Here is a 22,254-nt window from a genome sequence, read left to right on the forward strand (position 1 = left end):
TGGTTTCTTAAGTTTTTATTATTTACTGTTTTATTATTATTTTATTTATTTTTTTATTACAGATTGATTGATTTTCTTTATTCTTGATTTGTTTGTTTATTTTTCATCTTATTATGTGTAGAAAAATAAAAAGTAAGATATTTGAGAACAGTGGAATGTTTTATCAGAGCTTTTATTGTAGAAAATTGGAACCAAAGCGAAGTTTTTTAGTTGAAATTTGCCAGCTGCTTTGAAATAGGAAACATGGACGCCAAGTGCATGCAATATACGCGCTTGAAAATATAGTTTAGTTTGTGGGTCTGAAAAACAGGTATGCTGCTGAATGCCACATCTTTAAAAGTGCCAACTGTTGGAATTAGGGAGCTGTTGATGTAGTTGGAGGCTAATATGTACAGCTGTTAGGAACACCGTTTTAATGTCAACGTTGTCAATCCCTATGGTGTTTGTAGGAGTTTCATTCAGCCAACGCCGGGCTGAGGTTAAATGCGTGTCGAGCACGCACACGCACACAGAACGAATTGGAGCAGCCGTGCCTGCAATCAGAGGTCTTTAGCGTGCACAACACAAACTTTAATGATGAGAGAAATGTTTTATATATCTTATTAAATTGTGTCAGTGTGATGTGTTTGTGTGTGTGGAGGCAGGGGGGGGGGCATCTCACTCACATCGATGCTAGATAAAACTTTAAAACTTAAACTATGTCAGAAATGTTTTGCATATGTTGAATATTTATTCCTTGTTGCATAATGTTGCATAAAGTTGATAATGTCGTTTAAATGTGTGTTTAAGAAAGCTGTATCCTACTGTGTTCAGTGTTTACATTTCAATAAATATTTGTTTAAACTTGGCCACAGATATCAGCCCAAGCAAAATCGTCCATTGGCTAAGGGTGATAGAAAAAAATCGGTATCGGCATCGGCCCGAAAAAAAAAAACATATCGGCCGATCCCTAGTCAAGAGACAACATTGTCTCGAGAGAGTGTGAATGGTGTACTTACTTTTATCAAATCCAAAATAATAAATCAAGTCGTAGCCCAACCCAGTGGATCAATGCATGATCCTGACTAATGCCAGCGGCCATTGCAGGTGGCACTGAGTCACCAGTGGGAAGGGTGGGAATGATTATTCACTCTCAATCAGACGTCACTGCGTCCGACAGATGTGAGGAATAAAAGCAAATCATCAAATATTTACAACTTCCCCCTCCTTCCTTGTTTCGCATTTTGATTCATGTACACTCCATGTGCCACCCCCACTGAAGAAATCATTAACAACAAGCATGGAGGGAAAAACTAACAGTTTGACCTTAAAGCGCTCAAGCTGCTTCATGCGCCTTGAAGCGGAAAATCAATAGGATTCATTCACTGACATTGAGAAACTAAAAAAATGGACTAGCAGAGACTAAGATTGTGGTCTGCATATCAACACATTATGATGACATATTGGTAAAGAAAAAGGACCTGCACTCATCTGCTCCACCATGGTGTCAGAATACAACACTGTCTTACTCATTTCTGGCATAGTTATGTTGTTTCTACAGGTATTTATTTATTTTCTATTGTGCAAGGTGTCGGTTATCATCTCACCGATGTTCAACAAGTACAGTACGAGTCAAAGGTTTCTCATTGAATGGCATAAGAAAGGTCTCCAAACTTTTGGCGTGTGCTGTATTTTATATGACACAGATACTGGCACTCGCAAATACATACAAAAAACTGCACGGACAAATACATTGTATACGTACTGGACGCCTCTGATGTGGCAACTTAGTGGGATATCTGTGTGAAAGGGACTGTACCAGAACTGTACCAACAACAGGGGCATGAAATCCTGCAAATCCTGCAATAAGTGAATTTCGGCAAAGTAGAATTCTACATTAATAAACTGATTATTTTCATAGTTTGAGCCAAGAAAACCTGTCTATGACTTTCAAAACAGATTTTCTACCATTATTTTCTATCACTGCAGGGACAAAAGAGATCGCCACCGCTGACATTGCATGCCATCAGATCACCATCTGGGTCTGGGTATTTTTAAAGAATTCTTTAACATTGCGAGATACAACAATTCTCTGCATTTGTGCATACAACTTGGTCAGAAAAAAAAATGGCCAGACAACAAAAAATATGAGACAGGTTACAACAGGTTCTACATCAAAGACTCAATTAAAAAAATATTTAAAAAATTGAGGATTATTATTTTGGTGTGAATGACTTCAAGTGCTTCTCTAGTTTGTTCTAAACTTAAGTGTTTCATACAGAATGGGGAAGAAGAACAAAGTAAGAAGCCAAAAACACAAGACTTCTACAGAGAATGGGAGGACCAACATTCAATGGCTGACTCCAGGCAACGTAACCCAAGGTAATATCTCATCAATGTAACATTACTGACGCCTCGTAGCCAGAATATTCCATCTGACTTTTTTTCTATATTTTAGACTAATAATATAGGCCATAGTCAACCACAAAACAGTGATCAATAAATAATTCATGAAAAAAACTGTAAATCGATTTAAATATTTGATTGTGGTTAATCCATAGTTAACTTAATTAATCACATTTAAATCATATATAGAAATATAATAGTAATAATAAATAAAAATATATTTTATTTGTATAGTGCTTTTCAGGATACTCAAAGACGCTTTACAGTAAAAAAAAAATACAAATAAAACTGAATAAAAAAAGTAGAAACACATTAAAAAACACAACAGAGTGGAAAACAAGGCTAAAAGCGGGGTACAGCAGTCAGGTATAAAATTTAAAAACACATTTAAACAGATGGGTTTTGAGTTGTTTTTTGAATGTGGGAATGTCAGGGCAAGCACGGAGTGAGTGAGGCAAGGAATTCCAGAGGGTGGGGGCAGCAATCTGTTTTTATCTATACTAAGTAGGGGAAATCTAAACGATTCGATGTGTAACTGCAACAATAATTACATCAGGTTTGCACTAATATTGCAAGTCCTCCCTGCCTCTCACACCTCCCCAGCCTTTTAGCTTACAGTTCAATGCAAAAATCATCAGAGAGATGTAAAAATGTAATAAAAAACACTGGTTAGTTGGGACACTCTTACGCCAAGGTAGTACTGTATATGACAATAAAAACAATACCTGCTCTAGTCTCTGGTAGGCCATGTAATCCGTGATAAGTCAAACATAGCGACAGTAGATACTAATAACTTTGGTCTTGCTACAAGAGCCATCTGCCAGGGCTTTGAAGCTAACTTTACCAATCTACATACATACTGGAGCCTATCCCAGCTGTCTTTGGGCGGGGTACACCCTGGACTGGTCGCCAGCCAATCACAGGGCACATATAGACAAACAACCATTCACACTCACATTCATACCTATGGACAATTTGGAGTCACCAATTAACCTAGCATGTTTTTGGAATGTGGGAGGAAACCGGAGTACCCGGAGAAAACCCACGCTTGCAAGGGGAGAACATGCAAACTGTGGCGAGGGTGGAATTGAACCCTGGTCTCCTAGCTGTGAGATCTGCGTGCTAACCACTCGACCGCCTTTTTGATTTCAGTTTATACTAAAGTTCTGTTGCTGAAAACAATAACTTTTTCTACCTTTTCTTGACATTGATATACAGTATATGGGTCAAAATTCACCCAAACACCATAAATGTTTCTTTAGTGATTAGTACTAAAATGAGAAAATAAATAAAACTAATTGATTTAAGAGATATGTTCTATAGCCCTCAGTAATAGCCAGGTAACAAAAGAACCTTCAATTTATTAATATGATTCTTTTGAGGTTCATTTGACCATTTTTGGAAATTGAAATGGAGGGGTATAGTGACAAAAAAAGGCCTACATAACCACACCAAAAGTATTAAAACCAACATTTTCATGGATGAGGAAGCCTAAGAAAGTAACCAAGACATGAGAACCAAATTTAATGGTAACTTATTGTTTTTAGTGTATTTTATAGCTGATTTAATACATGGGTCAAAACCGACCCGTTAACATAAGAGATACCAGAAAGCTAACACAAGAGGAAGGTTAAAGGAAACCTCCGTTACTTTGACAGCCCTAAAAAAACACAAAAGCGAGAGAGGAAGCCATGTTCCAAATGCGAAGTAGCGAGGCATGACTGTAATTCTGCAACTCATACCACAACCATATAATTAAATGCATTATAATGTCAATGTGACCTATCAACACAACAGGCCTGGAGAAGGGTTTAACCTTAACCCCCTGGAAAGAGGAAAAATTGCTGGGTTGACTGTGCCCCCCCCCCACATGTATACAGAATAGCAACGGAATCAAAAACAAGAAACCATAGACTACCGCTTACATAAACTAGCATGTCATAAAGCAGGCTGCTTAGCTCAGGCAAAGGCAACATAGTCGCCAACATAGCGTCTCTAGGTCCGTCCCATCTGTCCACATCACCGTGTCGCCTAAGCGTCCAACATGCTCAGTTGGCACGGACCTAAATGGCACCCGTCCTAGTCGGACTGGCAGTGGTTGGTGTGATCAAATTCATTGCAGCCCGGGGGGATCGATGGTCTGAGAGGAAAGACTGCCCCCCCCCCCTTCTCCTTTAGTGCAATCCTATAAAAACAATGTATTGTGTTTTTACACTGCACATTTTCCCATCAATCAAGCAATAAAAAAGGCAGGCAATTCCACTTGACACACTTTACAGGGTCAGCGCCACCATCTGTTCAGAGGTGCTGCTGACAAGTGGATGAGACCAACCACACGATGATACCACTTTCACACATGCACAGCCACACAATGTGAGTGACTCATTTCTGCTGTCAATGACTGTATCTGTATCACAGGGAATTTATAATACACCTGATGATGAATGAGAGAAAGTCATTAACATGGATTTGAGATTTCATGAATCAGATATGTGATTCATCTTCCGAGTGCACCATGTTCCAATCCCCGACAAGTCGCATATGCAGGGGCGGGTCGTTAGTTTGTTGTTTACTGTTAATTGTTCCGAAAGGCAAATGAAAAATGAGGCAAATTCAATTAATCCGCTTGAAGCAGACAAAAATGTGAACAACAAATACATTTTACAGAGAATAATTATAGTTTTATATGCAGAAAACATTCATTTATTCATTCATTTTCTACCGCTTTTTCCTCACAAGGGTCGCGGAGGGTGCTGGAGCCTATCCCAGCTGTCTTCGGGCGAGAGGCGGGGTACAACCTGGACTGGTCGCCAGCCAATCACAGGGCACATATAGACAAACAACCATTCACACTCACATTCATACCTATGGACAATTTGGAGTCGCCAATTAACCTAGCATGTTTTTGGAATGTGGGAGGAAACCCACGCATGCACGGGGCGAACATACAAACTCCACACATAGATGGCCTGCGCGCTAACCACTAGACCGTCATGCCTTTGCTTTGCCACCTATAATACAAAGCTAAGCAATTTTGTTCAGCTAGCTCGGTTTTAACAGTTTTAATACACGCATTGTATCACAACCCCCCCCCACATTCTTCAGTTTTTCTGCGACCTGAGGACAGAGGACATTATGTAATATGGTGCACCAGCGCTACACAAAGGGGGAGATCATAAACACAATGCATGAATATTACATGTCACCTATAGTGCAAGATTCCTGCAGCCGTTCCACAGGTTGTCACGACTTCCGACTCCAGTGGTTCCTCTCAATTTGCACAAGGTTGTAAATATGGAATTCAGCATCAAATTATTTACGTTTTTAGGCTTTCTTAGTGACACAAATATGGGCATGTTTATATGCACAAAGACTATATAGTGAAAGTTATTTTAAAAAATATATGGTGAATCTAGCTAATGAGTGTCTAGCATTAGAGTGTGAACCGACAATTTTGGAGTTACACTATTCTAGCTAGAACGTCACGTGTGTGTGAGGGCATTCCTTAATGCTAGCACAAGGGGTGTGAAGTATAACACTGGACACTGACTTGTGTTCAAAGCAATTGTCACTTTCTGACAAGTATTGCATACAGTGCATCCGGAAAGTATTCACAGCGCTTCACTTTTTCTACATTTTGTCATGTTACAGCCTCATTCCAAACTCAACACAAAATACTCCATTATGACAATGTGAAAAAGTTTTTCTTTTTACATAAGTATTCACAGCCTTTGCCATGAAGCTCAAAATTGAGCTCAGGCGCATCTTTTTTTCACTGATCATCCTTGAGATCTTTTCTACAGCTTAATTGGAGTCCACCTGCAGTAAATTCAGTTGATTGGACATGATTTGGAAATATAATAACTGTCTATATAAGGTCCCACAGTTGACTGTGCATGTCAGAGCACAAACACCAAGCATGAAGTCAAAAGAACTGTCTGTAGACCTGCGAGACAGGATTGTCTTGAGGCACAAATCTGTGGAAGGATACAGAAACATTTCTGCTGCTTTGAAGGTCTCAATGAGCACAGTGGCCTCCATTATTCGTAAATGGAAGACGTTTGGAACCACCAGGACTCTTCCTAGAGCTGGCCGGCCTTCTAAACTGAGCGATCGGGGAAGAAGGGCCTTAGTCAGGGAGGTGACCAAGGCCCCGATGGTCACTCTGTCAGAGCTCCAGCGTTCCTCTGTGGAGAGAGGAGAGCCTTCCAGAAGGACAACCATCTCTGCAGCAATCCACCAATCAGGCCTGTATGGTAGAGTGGCCAGACAAAAGCCACTCCTTAGTAAAAGGAACATGGCAGCCCGTCTGGAATTTGCCAAAAAGCACCTGAATGACTCTCAGACCATGAGAAACAAAATTCTCTGGTCTGATGGCTTTCGTCTGGCCACTCTACCATACAGGCCTGATTGGTGGATTGCTGCAGAGATGGTTGTCCTTCTGGAAGGCTCTCCTCTCTCCACAGAGGAACGCTGGAGCTCTGACAGAGTGACCATCGGGGCCTTGGTCACCTCCCTGACTAAGGGCCTTCTTCCCCGATCACTCAGTTTAGAAGGCTGGCCAGCTCTAGGAAGAGTCCTGGTGGTTCCAAATGTCTTCCATTTACGAATAATGGAGGCCACTGTGCTCATTGGGACCTTCAAAGCAGCAAAAATTTTTCTGTATCCTTCCCCAGATTTGTGCCTCAAGACAATCCTGTCTCGCAGGTCTACAGACAGTTCTTTTGACTTCATGCTTGGTGTTTGTGCTCTGACATGCACAGTCAACTGTAGGACCTTATATAGACAGTTATTATATTTCCAAATCATGTCCAATCAACTGAATTTACTGCAGGTGGACTCCAATTAAGCTGTAGAAAGATCTCAAGGATGATCAGTGGAAAAAAGATGCACCTGAGCTCAATTTTGAGCTTCATGGCAAAGGCTGTGAATACTTACGTAAATGTGATTTCTTAGTTTTCTATTTTTAATAAATTAAAAAAAAAGTCAAAAAAAAAACTTTTTCACATTGTCATAATGGAGGATTTTGTGTAGAATTTTGAGGTAAGAGATTAATTTAATTCAGTTTGGAATGAGGCTGTAACATGACAAAATGTAGAAAAAGTGAAGCGCTGTGAATACTTTCCGGATGCACTGTACGTCACAACTGACACTAGTACTGATGTTGCTGTGTTAAAGTGTACTTGGTTCAGAATTGTACACAATTTGTATCATTTTCAATTTGATCTAAATATGGTAATGGTTTTATTTAATTTGAACATGCATCCCATAATCAGTTCACAGTTCCACATGTCCAAAAGGAGTAGGAAGAAGCAAAGGTTATTAAATCCTACCCCTCCATCTGGTACTTTTACAATCAGTAACTGTTACATTTGTTCACTTCCTGCTTTCCATAATACAGTTTAAGGTTGTTTTTTTTTTTTAATACTGATGATATGACCATCCAATGACATAATGGGTACCATAGTAAGTGTCAATATAGTGATATATATAGCACATCATGACTGGTTCAAGACTCTTCATCCTTGTATTTAGCAAACATCAACTGCTTGTATTGTTTCTTGAATTGGCTCATCGTTGTGCATTGTTTGAGGTCCTTACTCAGGGCTCGACAATAACGATGTACCGATGGCCCGGGGCAAGTTAAAACAAAATTGGGGCAAGTAAATCCAATCAGTGATATTCCCGTCGGGCAAGTGCACTTTGGCATGCCAAGAGTTTTTTTTTTAAAGCGTTTTTTGTTGGGTGTTGGTAAAACACGGACTGCGGAATTCCGGTGGTAATTTGCAAAGCAATCCTTGCAAATCTTGAAATGGACCAATCAGAATCGTTTATTTAGACCGCGGTCCGTAATCCACAGTCCGCGTTTTACCCACACCCGTTCTTGTTCGCGATCAACCAATCAGCGATGGTTTGACTACGGAAACATCTATCATGGCGTCGCTGCCAACATCGTCTAATTCTGAAGGAAACAGCAAAAAGTGATGAACCAGTGCCTCCAAAACAAGTATTTTATTAGCGGCAGCAAATCAAAGGATGGCACAGGTGAGTGAATCACATTGCTGTGACAATTTGAAGTGGTCACAATGAAACACCACCGATTAGATCCAATACCAAGTGCTGATTTTGCACAAGCTACAAAATCTAGTGCTTCCATTTCTCTGTGGATTTTTCTCACCTTTGCTTCACAAATTATTGTTTGACCATTGAGCTTTTTTTTCTGGATTAAAAACACATTACTAGTACACAAATGTGTCTATTCAATAATGTTTCATTGTGGTGCACAACTTATAAATATCACTGCTTACTACGACTACGATGTGTAAGGTATTATTTATTTTATTATTTTATTTATTTGAGATTCTCATGTGATGCCACAAAAAATTACATGATATCATTATGGCAGTCATTTCATTTTACATGGGGCAAGTTCGGGCAAGTAGTTCTCACCTTAAGGATTCCCTATAGGCAAGTCATTTTGGTTTTTAATGTAGAGCCCTGTTACTCAATCCATTCCTTAGTTTGATTCCACATACTGAAATGCTATGGCTTTTTAACGTAGTCCTAGCATATAATTTAGTTCTTCCTTGAGATCATATTTCTCCTCTCTTGTATATCTAAGCAGTCTTGAGATATGACTTAAAATACAAAATTGTTTTTTTATGGAAACTAACATAGAATAGATTGCGTTTGGCCTTGCAGTTTCCATTGTACTTATCAATATACTAGATGCCATGTGTTTTAAACTAACTTTTTCCTTTCAATGCAGTGTTTCCAAATAAAGATAGAAACCAACTGAAGTGATAGTCAAAAATTATGTTGGGCGGTACATCATCAACAAAATTATTTTGTATTTTCACATTGCCGAAAATGACATTTTCCTTGAAAGCAGCACAGTGAGTTTCATTGAAATCCAGCAGTGCTATTCAAACAGTGGGGCGGTGAACTGTCAAAGGGGAGGTGTGAGAGTTACAATATTTAGTGCAGACCTGCCAACATGTGTTAATTTGTCGTATAAGCGTGCAATTTGATTTTAGAACGACGTTTGTATGCGTCACTGCTCTCCATTATGTTGCATTTTGCTGGTTTTCGGTATGGACTTCAGTCTGTAGAGTACAGATGAATCAATAGATGTCAGTTTCTCAGTATTACAGTATTTCAAATTGGGGAGGGTGCAAAAAGATTTCTGTCCCCCGGTGGGAGCCATGACAGAAAATAATTGAAAAGCACTGGTGTAAAGGGGGAATATATTAACAATAATTGGAAAACACACCGTGGTTATATGTGCATGGAAAGACATCACAACAACATGATTATTTGACATTTTTACACCGCACAGGATAGTACGGAATTGTGCTTTAAAGCACCACACAGGGCTTCATTATGGTGCTGGTAGAAGGTATAATTAATGGGGAAACATGCTATTGTTCTATGTGCATGAAGAGACACATTAATGTTATTATTCTCACTTTCACATAGCAAAATATTAGATATTCCTTTAAAACAGCAAACTAGGTTTCGTTGTAGAGAGAAGCTAGAAAACACACAGTGCTTCCGGTGCATGGAAAAGTCCAACACGGGGGAGTTTAAAGCCAAAAAATGTAAATAAATGTGTTCTGCATGGTTACCTCAGTTTCAAGCTGCACTAGTTCCATAGTGGGCCACGGCTCGGCGATCTGTGCAAGAGGCATTTTGGCACACTTCCTTCTTCAAAGCTGCACAACTTCTTGGCTTTGGCGCTGTGTTGATCTCGGTTCGATGACCTGGTGCTCAGGTTCGGGTCCCCGGTGTGTGTGTGTGGGTCGAGTAGATTTATTGAAGGAGCGTACACACACACACACTGGAAAAAAATACCCCACTAAAGTGTAGCACCACCCTGAGCTTCAATAAACAGGTGCAATCCTTAGATTTAATTTGCCTTGGTCCAAAGTGATAATCCTGTGCAGTATAAGGACTAACGTGGATCCAGGTAGGGCAGTCTTGGCTACTCGAGCTGGAAGAGGCGTGCGTAAAATAAAAAATAATACAGCTCCTTTGATAATAAAAATATGAATAAATGCACCCGAATCCGGAGTGGCTTCACATTCGAAGTCGATCTCGTCCTCCTGTCGGTCCGCGTTGTGTCTTGGTTAGTAGTAAAGCTCCACGCAGCCTCCAAGCTGTTACTGGCACACTCACAAGATTTCATCCTGCCCTCCTTCTTTCTTTTTTTTTTCTCTCTCTACTTGGTCCGCCCGGGTGCCCTGTCGCCATCGCGCGGCAGTGAGAAGAACTGCAAATACGTCATGCAGTAGGGAAAAATAAAGATGTCTTAACAAAAATGATGTAGATAATACAGTGGTTCCCAAACTCATGCACACAGACCTTTTTATGTTAATTAACATGCAATATTGAATTATTCCTTGGTTCATTTATTTTATTTGCCATTTATTTATTTATTTTTAAAATAACGTTTTATACCTGACTGCTGTGCCCTGCTTTTACCCATGTTTTAGTTGTGTATAAACGAATGAATGTTGTATTTTAATGTATCTTTTACTCTGTTTACTTCCTTTTATTCAACTCCATTTTTTCTGTAAAGCGTCTTTGAGTATTTTGAAAAGCGCTATACAAATAAAATGTATTATTATTATTATTATTATTATTATTATTATTATTATTATTATTATTATTATTATTATTATTATTATTATTATTATTATTATTATTATTGTTATATATATATATTCCATGGTGACACTAGGATTTGTTTGACATTAGGACTGATAAATAGATATTATAAGTATTCACCCTACATATATTTTATTTTGGCATCCATCTTCCCTTTCTTTGAATGTATTGAATTTGATTTTCACGTTTTTCTCCCCTCACGATGGCTATAGTTTAATTCTGCATATTCAGATGCATGGCAGATGAGTGGTGAGTGCGCAGGCCTCACAGCTAGGAGACCCGAGTTCAATCCCACCCTCGGCCATCTCTGTGTGGAGTTTGCATGTTCTCCCCGTGCATGTGTGGGTTTTTTCCAGGGAGTCCGGTTTCCTCCCACATTCCAAAAACATGCTAGGTTAATTGGCCACTCCAAATTGTCCATAGGTATGAATGTGAGTGTGAATGGTTGTTTGTCTATATGTGCCCTGTGATTGGCTGGCGACCAGTCCAGGGTGTACCTCACTCTCGCACGAAGACAGCTAGGATAGGCTCCCGCGACCCTCGTGAGGATAAGCGGTTGAAAATTAATGAAAGAGTTTAACAATCATGATAAAGTTGATTTGTTTAACACTGACGTCTGTGATAAGTAAAACATTTTGGAACATTGTCTTACTGTTATGAGCAACATGTGTGAGTATTTTTTATATGATTTCCAAGTGTCCTTGAATACAGCGGCGACTTGTGCCCGAGGAGTCACCTGAATGTATCATTCTTAGAAAAAACCTAGCTCAGCACTAATAGCAGATTGCTAGTTTTGATCCTGCTTGTTTAGTTCGTTCATTCGTTCATTTTCTACCGCTTTTCCTCACGAGGGTCGCGGGGGATGCTGGAGCCTATCCCAGCTGTCTTCGGGCGAGAGGCGGGGTACACCCTGGACCTGGTCGCCAGCCAATCACAGGGCACATATAGACAAACAACCATTCACACTCACATTCATACCTATGGACAATTTGGAGTGGCCAATTAACCTAGCATGTTTTTGGAATGTGGGAGGAAACCGGAGTACCCGGAGAAAACCCACGCATGCACGGGGAGAACATGCAAACTCCACACAGAGATGGCCGAGGGTGGAATTGAATATTATATTCAAGACATGAATATAATAATATAATATCTGTATATTATCAGACTGGAATCTGTCCATGGTGGCCCATCTCAAAAAGAAGCAGTACACCCTTTTTAATTGTGTTTGAATACAAAAATACATACAGCCAATGATAAAATATGCTTATTGTAGCGCTTATTAAGAGTAACTATGTTATGAACAGGGCTGCACAGTGGAAAAAGGGGTTAACGTGCAGGCCACAAAGCTAGGAGACCTGGGTTCGATTCCCCCCTCTGAGTCTGAGTTTGCATGTTCTCCCCATCTGTGGGTTTTTGCCGGGTACTCTGGTTTCCTCCCACATTACAAAAACATGCATGTTAGGTGAATTGGCGACTGGTGAGGGTGAATGGTTGTTTGTCTATATATGCCCTATGATTGGCTGGCGACCAGTCCAGGGTGTACCCCGCCTCTTGCCAGCTAGAATAAGCTCCAGCATGCCTGTGACCCTTGTCAGGATAATTGGTACAAAATGAATGAATGAATGTTATGAATAGTTTATTATTTATGACATAATGTAAAAATATATACATACAGTATATCAAGTATATGTGATGTAATGCATGCAAGAGGAAAAAAGTATGGAATGGAGGCTGGAATTTCAATCGTTACTGGTGCTCTTTGAGTCTGCTTTGGGCTTCCAGGCACACTTCCCATTGACAACAGCTCATGTTGTGAGGGCCCTCGGTGATATAACAAAACCTCCACACTTCCGCGCTCCATTCAACTGCAGAAGAGAGAGCGTTTTTGCGTTTTGCTCTGTGCCTTGCAGCTCTGGTTACTACTGGCAACTGGAGAGCATCAAACTGCCTCTCTCGCTGTGGACGCATCAGATGCATTTTTAAAAAATTTAAATTAGAATGAAGGCGAGGCATTTTGGAGCAGACAAAAGAGGTGAAGTGGGAATAGAGGATGGAGTCTTGTGCTTTTGATGGATGTGTTTGCACCAACTGTCTGTGTAAGCTTCAACATCAACTATAATGGAGATGTACAAGAAGAGCCATGATTGTACAGTGGAAATACTACTGAAGATCAGCTGTCACAATATTAACTACAGTTAGGGTATTAATTTCGAGGTCAATACCCCGAGTAGTGTCATGCAAATCAGTAGTTTTGCATATTCCAGCTATTAATTAAATTGGGAGTGAATGAACAGCATCTGGGTGGCACGGCGGTCTAGTGGTTAGCGCGCAGACTTCACAGCTAGGAGACCAGGGTTCAATTCCACCTTTGGCCATCTCTGTGTGGAGTTTGCATGTGGGTTTTCTCCAGGTACTCCGGTTTCCTCCCACATTCAAAAAAAAATGAAATGAAAATGAACTAGCTATTTATACTTGATTTAGTTATGGAGACTGTACTGACAGGAATTTGGGAAGATTTGGATTTCGAACAAAAACTGTCAAAACAAAAAGGAATGCTTGACATGATACATTTGGAATTTATTGCCCAAATTACCTGCACGGCGGACGAGTGGTGAGAATGTAGACCTCACAGCTCGAAGACCAGGGTTCAATTCCACCCTCTGCCATCTCTGTGTGGAGTTTGCATGTTCTCCGGGTTTTGTCCGGGTACTCCCACATTCCAAAAACATCCTAGGTTAATTGGCGACTCCAAATTGCCCATAGGTATGAATGTGAGTGTGAATGGTTGTTTGTCTATATGTGCCTTGTGATTGGCTGGCGACCAGTCCAGGGTGTACCCTGTCTCTCGCCCAAAGACAGCTGGGATAGGCTCCAGCACCCCCTGCGACCCTCGTGAGGAAAAAGCAAATGAATGAATGAATGAATGAACAGCATCTCTACTGGGTAGTACACCCCATTTTGGCAATGGCTACCCTACACTAAAACCACAATAGCCTTTTTCACACAGACACAGGTGTGGCAATCTACAACTTTGCTGGGTTCTGTGTGAAAGTGAAAGAGACCAATAAATAAATAACATATAATTAATATACTGGTCCGAATAAAGCACTATTATCAACATTTTGTTGGATCCCAATGCAACAAGCAGGGAAGTACTCAAGTCTACAAAAGGGTCCTGAAGAGTACACAGAATGTTGGAAGGGGGTGTTGTTCATCATTTTTCTTCAAAGTCACCGCCATCCCAAAGCTCATATCAACCCATCGATTTGTCTCTGTGATGGATAAGCAGCTGCCGAGGGAGCGCTCATAATAACATTATATTGGCCCTTGTTGTTTAGTGCCGCAATATGACACGTCATTTATTGTCAGCATCCTCCATCTTGTCTGCCTCCTCCACTAACTCCCATGTGTGTTGGATGTCTGTCCGTGGACGCGTCTCACTGCTTACAGTTCCTGTTTTACGTTAGCATCATCTGGTAAAAGGTGATAGAAACAGTCCCAAGTGATGCTGCCGTGACATCACAGCTGGCTGATGACTCAGAGGGAACCCCAGGGATGCCCTACCCCCAACGGCAGCTTGGAGCAAAGCATCACGGGTAAATGTGACTCAGTGTCGTACACGCTCAGTGGAGAAAGACATGAATGGACTGGACAGGTTGTCAGAATGTACAATAAAGGAAGCTTGCATTGCTTGGAGACTACATACAGTAAATGGTGGATTTACGACAAGGTGATACAATGATGAAAGCTTTTCTTCTGAATTATCCATCCATCCATTTTCTATGCCGCTTATTCTCTGGAGCTGGAGCCTATCCCAGCTTATGGAGGGTTCAATTCCACCCTCGGCCATCTCTGTGTGGAGTTTGCATGTTCTCCGGGTTTTCTCCGGATACTCCGGTTTTACTACAACATTCCAAAAACATGCTAGGTTAATTGGCCACTCCAAATTGTCCATAGGTATGAATGTGAGTGTGAATGGTTGTTTGTCTATATGTGCCGTGTGATTGGCTGGCAACCAGTCCAGGGTGTACCCCACCTCTCGCACGAAGACAGCTGGGATAGGCTCCAGCACTCCCCACGACCCTTGTGAGGAAAAGCGGTAAAATGAATGAGTGAATGAATGAATGAATGAATGCCCAAATTACTATTCATGCCCTTCAGCCAAATTGTAAGGCAGTGGCACAGTGATAATATCAACTATTCACAATATTTTTGTAAAGGTAATAACTATATCCACGAGTGAGGACATGGAGTGTGGAATTATTTTGAAGTTGTACTGAAATTAATGTGTTAAATTTGCTCTTTGTCTGTAATGCTGTTCCACTTAAATGTGCATTGTGTCAAACAGTAAACAACATAAAAACCAAAACTACAGTGCAGTGTCATGCGGAACCAAACATACAGCCCTGGTTGTGCGAGGCGGGGGTTAAGACATCTTCCCTTAACACCTCTAATCTAATATTGCACTCCAGGAAGAATCACTTGCAGCGATTTTGTACTTTTTCTATAACTTGTATTGCACATTGCAGTATTTGTCTTACTTTGCACAGATATTATTTGTGAAATGCATCCAGTGGCATCACAGTAAAGGAAGCATAAGGTGTTCATTAGTTTGTGGGGGGAGGTGCTGTCTTTATCGGTATCTGTAATTAAGTGCTGGATAATATTCGGTGTCAGTAAGAGAGCCAATATTGACCGCCTCAAATATGGACTACCTTTTACAAAAATAAAAACATACACATATACTAATTTGAATTTCATTCATTCGTTCATTTTAGACCACTTATGCTCATGAGGGTCGCAGGGGGTGCTGGAGCCTATCCCAGCTGTCTTCGGGCGAGAGGCGGGGTACACCCTGGACTGGTCACCAGCCAATCACAGGGCACATATAGACAAACAACCATTCACACTCACATTCATACCTTATGGACAACATGTGTTTGTGAATGTGGGAGGAAGCCAGAGTACCGAGAGAAAACCCACGCATGCACGGGGAGAACATGCAAACTCCACACAGAGATGGCAGAGGGTGGAATTGAACTCGGGTTTCCTAGCTGTGAGGCCTGCGTGTGCCTAATTTGAATTTCTTTTTCTTAAAATGGAAACACCACCTATTTGAGTGTGAAGCATATCTGATTGTTTATATTTTTAAAGCTCATACTGCTGCAAAATGTAATCCCAGGCATTAATTGGAACGAACTACATAAAGATAAAACAAGAGCAGTGTCTCAAACAACACAGCATATTGCAAATACACCAGGATTTCCAGTATGTACAAAATGCACTATATGTTGTTTCATCCCGACGGAATACATCTCAGTGCTAAATTTAATTCTCCGTGGGGGTCAGCTTTCAGAAAGAGAAGACCATGCCACGTATAATTCCTGTGCAGCTACATACAATGAGGCTGTCTGCACCATGCAAGATGCTAATTAATTAGCAGCTCCAAAGTTGAGTGAGGATAATTATCCAATCTCTGCTGACTGGGATGATGACATTGCAATGATTAAAATTCACTCTGGCGGCATGCCGTAATGAAACAACAGTGTTATTGTATTTCAAACGTTGGCAGTGTTATCATTTGTCACAGCAATGGCTGCAAAGATACTGTGGTCACACAGGGACTGGGAGGACAATAGTGATTGATAAAACAAATAAGGAGAGACAAGAAGAGATGATTATATTGTTATGGCTTTCTTTGCAAAAGGGCTTCTTAGCTTCTTACCAGAGATGGTTGAAAAAAAGAAAAGATGCTGACTGTGGTAAAGGGTGTGTCCTGCAACACGCCTGGACTTGAATTTGTATCTTAGATATTTGGGGCTAGGCAAAGATGAGCTGAGCACACTAAACAGCATAAACTGACACTTAAGAAGAAAGTTGGTGTAAATCTGAACAAGGGAGATTTTGGTTAGATTAGACTGGTGGATAAATTCACATTCCTAGTATAATACATCATAATTCCATCATTTAAAATAGCTTGACAATGCCAACTGTAGTAGATGAGTAGAATTGTATATATTGCCATTTCCACACAAACGCATCCACATGCTGTGCCAATAATACCCTGTGTTTCATGGTTGAAAGAGATTAAGCGGCAGGGGGCGCCAAAATTCACAGGGCGAATTCTTTCATCAAACGCGACCTTTACCTCGCCCTGAGGTGGGGGGAGTTTAATAACCGGAACTGTTACAACCGCCGTTGTTTCTCAATTCGCCTTTTACTTGTCTGTACTTGCGCTGTCGTGGTCTCTTAAGAGAACGCCGCCATAACTAAGTATTTCACTTCCGTATTTTGATTAAGGCGGCCAAAATGCCCGGATGTTGTATTGCTCCGCCCACATTTAGTAAAACGTAAGCGACGTAAGCTAGCATTGCAGTAGGTAAAGTTTGTGTTTGTTGTTAATTAAATTGTTGTTAATAAGTTTGTTGTTCAAAATTGTAACTAATCTATAATTATCTCAATGTAATATTTTCATACAATATTATATTTCTGAAAAATATATGAAAAACTAACTCAAATACATGAAAAACAACTTGTGGAGTTTTTTGGGGGGACCTTTTTAAGCATGAACATATTACATGCACTACTTCACAAACACTTGCTTAGAATTCAATATATCTACTGAACAAATGAGAGGGTGGTTATCATTGCCCATGCTGGTGGTAATCATTTACCATAAATTCCAACAAGTGTGACTGTTCTATGAATATTTTGAGTTCATTGACCTCATAAACACATACAGTGTACACTGTCAACACATACTATCTACTAGTTCCTCCACTGTATGCAAACAATACACATACATTTACTATACACGGAAAGCATAGACAGATTTGATTGTTTTAATGTATGTATGTATGTAAATTGTTAATATAACTGAATATACAAGTAGAACATATGGTTTGCAATTGCTGCATCTACAGCGGTGTGAAAAAGTGTTTACACCCTTCCTGATTTCTTTTGTTGTTACAGAATTGTTGTCATTCAGCCACATTGGAGGGTTTTGCAGCATGAAGCGGCTTTTTAAGATCATGCCACAGCATCTCAATAGGATTCAGTCAGTACTTTGACTAGGCCACTCCAAAGTCTTCATATTGTTTTTGTTCATCCATTCAGGAGGTGGATTTGCTGGTGTGTTTTGGATCATTGTCCTGCTGCAGAACCCAAGTTGGTTTCATCTTGAGGTCGTGAAAAGATGGTCGGACATTCTCCTTCAGTATTTTTTGGTAGACAGCAGAATTCATGGCTTCAATTATCACAGCAAGTCTTCCAGGCCCGGAAGCAGCAAAGCAGCCACAGACCATCACACTACCACCACCATATTTTACTGCTGGTATGATGTTTGTTACTTTTATGCTGGATGTAACGGGACACGCCTTCCAAAAGTTTGTCTCCTCAGACCACATAGTGTTTTACCAAAGATCTTCGGAATCATCAAGGTGTTTTGAAGTTATAAAAAGATTAAATATACCAAAATAGTGTACCAAAATAATTATCAGTAATTAAAAGTAAAAAATATATACATAAAAATATTTATTTAAAAAAACAGAAAATAAGATAAATATAGTATATTAAGTAACTAAAATGAAAATCATAAAGTGTCATAAATTACATTTGAAAAAAATACAGGATAGATTGACACTGTATTGAGAAAGTAATATATGATATTATGCAAAAAGCATATTAAAACAATTATTTAGAGAAATAAAAAACTAAAAAAAGAATAATTGGTCTTGCAATAAATTAACTGGGGTTAGAATTGTACTTTCGAACTTTAATGCTCGTCTTTTAGTGAGTTAATGGCGAAAACAACAAACGGTTTCCATAAAATTCCCAGGAAAACAGTCCTGACTAGTAAAGAGGATTAGGATTAGAATTCTTGTGACCGATCATGGACTGGAAAAACGGAAATGACACACTGAAATATGCTTGACACTGAGGCAACGTCATTATAATTAAGTGGAAAGTTGTGACACGCGCACGCTGTTCCCACAGGTACACACAGAGGGGAGGGGTCTCTTCCTGGCACTCCACTAACATTGGCTGACAACTAGGGGGAGTGAGGTGAAGGGGGGGGGGGGTGACTCTCACCTGTACCTGCGCAAAGGAGCGCCACTCGTCGTCATCGTCCGACTCCGATTCACCTGAATCTACCTTCCCGTCTTCCAGTAGGAACAGCCTCCCGGACAGGTAGAAGTCAGCCAGGGCGGCTGGAAGCTGACCGAGGGACTGCAGCAGGACGCTAAGCATGGAGCCGATCACGTCCTGGAGCGAGGAGACGGTGTGCCAGTGGCTCCAAGGTGAGCTGCATTCTCCTCATGGCTGCTTACTCTTTTATTCTTAGCTTGTGATCACCTCACAGGTACTTTGGCTCGGACGGTGGTGTCGGAAATAGAAGCACACACAGACACACAAACACACACAAATCCTCTAGGAAGTGAAAGGTGGAGGTGGAATGAGGAAGTGCCCCCCCGAGAGAAGCCATAGGAGTGTTTCTCTGCGCAAGTAGTGTCAAGACATGTTGACGATTCTGTTTTACTCACTTCAAAGAACTGGTACTGTAAAGTCCATACAAACCAACAAAAATCACGTTAACATTATGCGTGGATTGCAACAGCTAGCACGCTAGAAGTAGCCCAATAGCATGCAATCTCTAGGTTTCAACTGAAGACTCAAAAGTTGTCTTCAGTGGAGAATGGCCGATACTGCACATCGCTGTATTAACTACAGGGGTGCCACAAGAAACTCACTTCCTTTCAATTATCTTCAGTGCTTACAAAACCCATCATTGAAAACGCTAAGCAAGGGTGTCCAGAGTGTGGCCAAAGGGCATTCTTGGCACGCTATTCATTTTTAATGGCCCTCAGCATACATGAAATACACAACATGAAATAGATTCATATATGCATGTTCATATTTCACATGAACTAGTACAAAGTTCAGTGCATATTGATTTTTTAATGTATGCTTTTTTGCCTAGGCATATTTATTCTTCACACCCTGCAAACAAGAGCCACAACAAATTATAGTGTTGTTTCATGCCAGTGCTTCTCAACTAGGGGAGGCCGGCGGGGAACTGTTAGGACTTTTATTTCAATGCCGACCTAGCAACATATACAAATTTATATTACTCAAAATGCAATTTGACTCTTGAATATGCTTGTATGGTCTCCATTTTGTTGCCCTTAGGGGGGGCATGACAGAAAGTAATTGATAAGCACTGTTTTATGCAATGAAATCAATTATAAATTCTATCACATTAAATGGATGAGGTTATTGCATGTGGAACAAATGTGTGGACAATGGACACAATTTTTGTTGAATTTGGACAGTTGCTTCAAATCCAAATTTTCATATTTGACTTGAATTGATAGCGTTGCTATTGGATTGCTGGTTTGTTATGCTAGTGTGTTTAATGCTTGGTGCAGTATGAAGCAAGTCGAGTACATCATGCGTAGTGCCACCTGTTGGTAAAATGTGTATTGACAATAACATGCTGTTGAAGCAGCACTGCAAATATTTTCTATCGGGTAATAACTGAATCTAGTGTAAACAGTGGTGCTGATTCTCGCATAATCTGAACAAGGTCATATTCAAATCGCCTTTTAGTGTTTCTGGATGTGACCCTTGGTGACCCTTTGGGCCTTAACATTACGTATATCTGCTGTATGTTAGGTTAATCATTAAAGTCCCCTTTCTGTTCCAATAAGGCATACCTGGTTGAGTTTGGCCCAAAATATTTATCCATGTTTTGTGAAATTATAATGCCTTTCAGTAATTATTGTGTGAATGGTTGTTGAGACAGAAAATAAAGTAGGAGTAGGAGGAGCCCCAGTCCCCCAATCGTTTTGTTCCAGTGGCATGCCTCAGCCTGTTTTTTGTTTTTTTTTTCGATATGTGCTTTAATTTTGTGTAAATTAGCTAACTTATCACATCTCTTGTGTCCCACTACCAGGGCTGGACGCACCCTTGCATCGGTATGCCATCTCGGAGTGGCGTCTCTCTGGGCTGGAGCTGCTCCAATTGACAGCCGAGGATCTGGACAGGCTGGGGGTTTCCAAGATCGGCCACCAGGAGCTGATCCTTGAGGCTGTGGAGAAGCTCTGCTCCCTGGTGAGACAGGGATGTGGAATCACATGTGTTTGTGTACAGTATGTGACCATGGCGATACTGAGGGTAGCTATGGATGTTTGCCTTGAGGGGATTGTAGCTGTCTTGTGTTATCATTTTGAGTGCTGACTTTAACCACAAGGAAGATTATGTTCTTCAATTAAGATGTTTACAAGTCTGTTTTTCCTAGGGTCCCTGACATGATTAATCGCCTTATCTTAAATATGTTGTATATTGTTTGTAATTATGTTCTACGATTTCTGAATGATATTCATAGTTCATGGCGCGAGTCGATTTAAAACACTAATTGGAGGATAAGCAACTCCAGAGTAATTTACACTTACCGTTCTGTTTTTTGAAGCGACTCCTCTTCATCTCTATGTCTTAAGGCTTATGTCCATATTCTGCAACTTCTCCATTTCATCTCCAAATGTTTCTCACTCGCTATAAACTGTAAACATCCTGTAATATCATCTCTGTAATATCAGAGGTATTCTGCAATACCGGGACGAGAAATGTGAAGTTTAACACTAGAAAAAACAATGGCCTCTTTTACATAGAAGACCCGCAAAATTGCTGCATGAGATCCGGAACTGATTCACTTGTGCTTTTCAAACAGAAGCAACCGATCTGAGAGTCCCGACCTCTAACCTCACAAATCTGGGGAAAGTTGTACTTCCAGCATAAAAGTTAGTTTCACATTGGATATTCGGCTCTGTAGCTACAGCAGTAGTTCCCCCTCATTTTGCCACTCTAACCGCTGGTTGCTTATCGATAAATGACTATTGTGTTGGAGATAGTTTGTTAAAAGAATTCTAATTAAGATATGCCTTTATTCGTCCCTCAGTGGGGAAATTTGTACATTTATAATTCATACCATAAATGTATTGGTTGGACCTCCATTGGCTCTTTTATTGGATTAGGGACTCAGGAGGTTTTTTTCGGGTACTCCGGTTTCCTCCCACATCCCAAAAACATGCTAGGTTAATTGGCGACTCCAAATTGTCCATAGGTATGAATGTGAGTGTGAATGGTTGTTTGTCTATATGTGCCCTGTGATTGGCTGGCAACCAGTCTGGGGTGTAC

The 22,254-nt window shown here is 40.4% G+C and overlaps 2 protein-coding genes across 7 annotated transcripts in view; one reads left to right on the forward strand and one right to left on the reverse strand.

The window, feature by feature from the left end:
- The window catches only part of rps6ka1 (ribosomal protein S6 kinase a, polypeptide 1), a 62,377-nt gene extending 42,961 nt beyond the window's left edge, over positions 1–19,416 (reverse strand). The window contains exon 1 of one of the 3 annotated variants that reach the window (XM_058089900.2): positions 19,156–19,416. In XM_058089900.2, coding sequence (XP_057945883.2) covers positions 19,156–19,308 — 153 coding nt within the window. In that variant the 5' untranslated portion in view covers positions 19,309–19,416. Of the gene's footprint in view, positions 1–10,013; positions 10,824–19,149 lie in introns of those variants that run through there. The other 2 variants (XM_058089899.2, XM_058089901.2) reach the window with 2 other exon arrangements.
- Positions 18,228–22,254, forward strand: part of cnksr1 (connector enhancer of kinase suppressor of Ras 1) — a 68,089-nt gene continuing 64,062 nt past the window's right edge. For 2 of the 4 annotated variants that reach the window (XM_058089895.2, XM_058089897.2), the window contains exons 1-2: positions 19,141–19,358; positions 21,014–21,171. In XM_058089895.2, the coding sequence (XP_057945878.2) occupies positions 19,307–19,358; positions 21,014–21,171 (210 nt within the window). In that variant the 5' untranslated portion in view covers positions 19,141–19,306. The other 2 variants (XM_058089896.2, XM_078796259.1) reach the window with 2 other exon arrangements.

The sequence above is a fragment of the Doryrhamphus excisus genome, linkage group LG14 (genome assembly GCF_037039965.1).
Source record: "Doryrhamphus excisus strain RoL-2023G ecotype Guam linkage group LG14, RoL_Dexc_Guam_v1.1, whole genome shotgun sequence".
Classification (NCBI taxonomy): Eukaryota; Metazoa; Chordata; class Actinopteri; order Syngnathiformes; family Syngnathidae; genus Doryrhamphus; species Doryrhamphus excisus.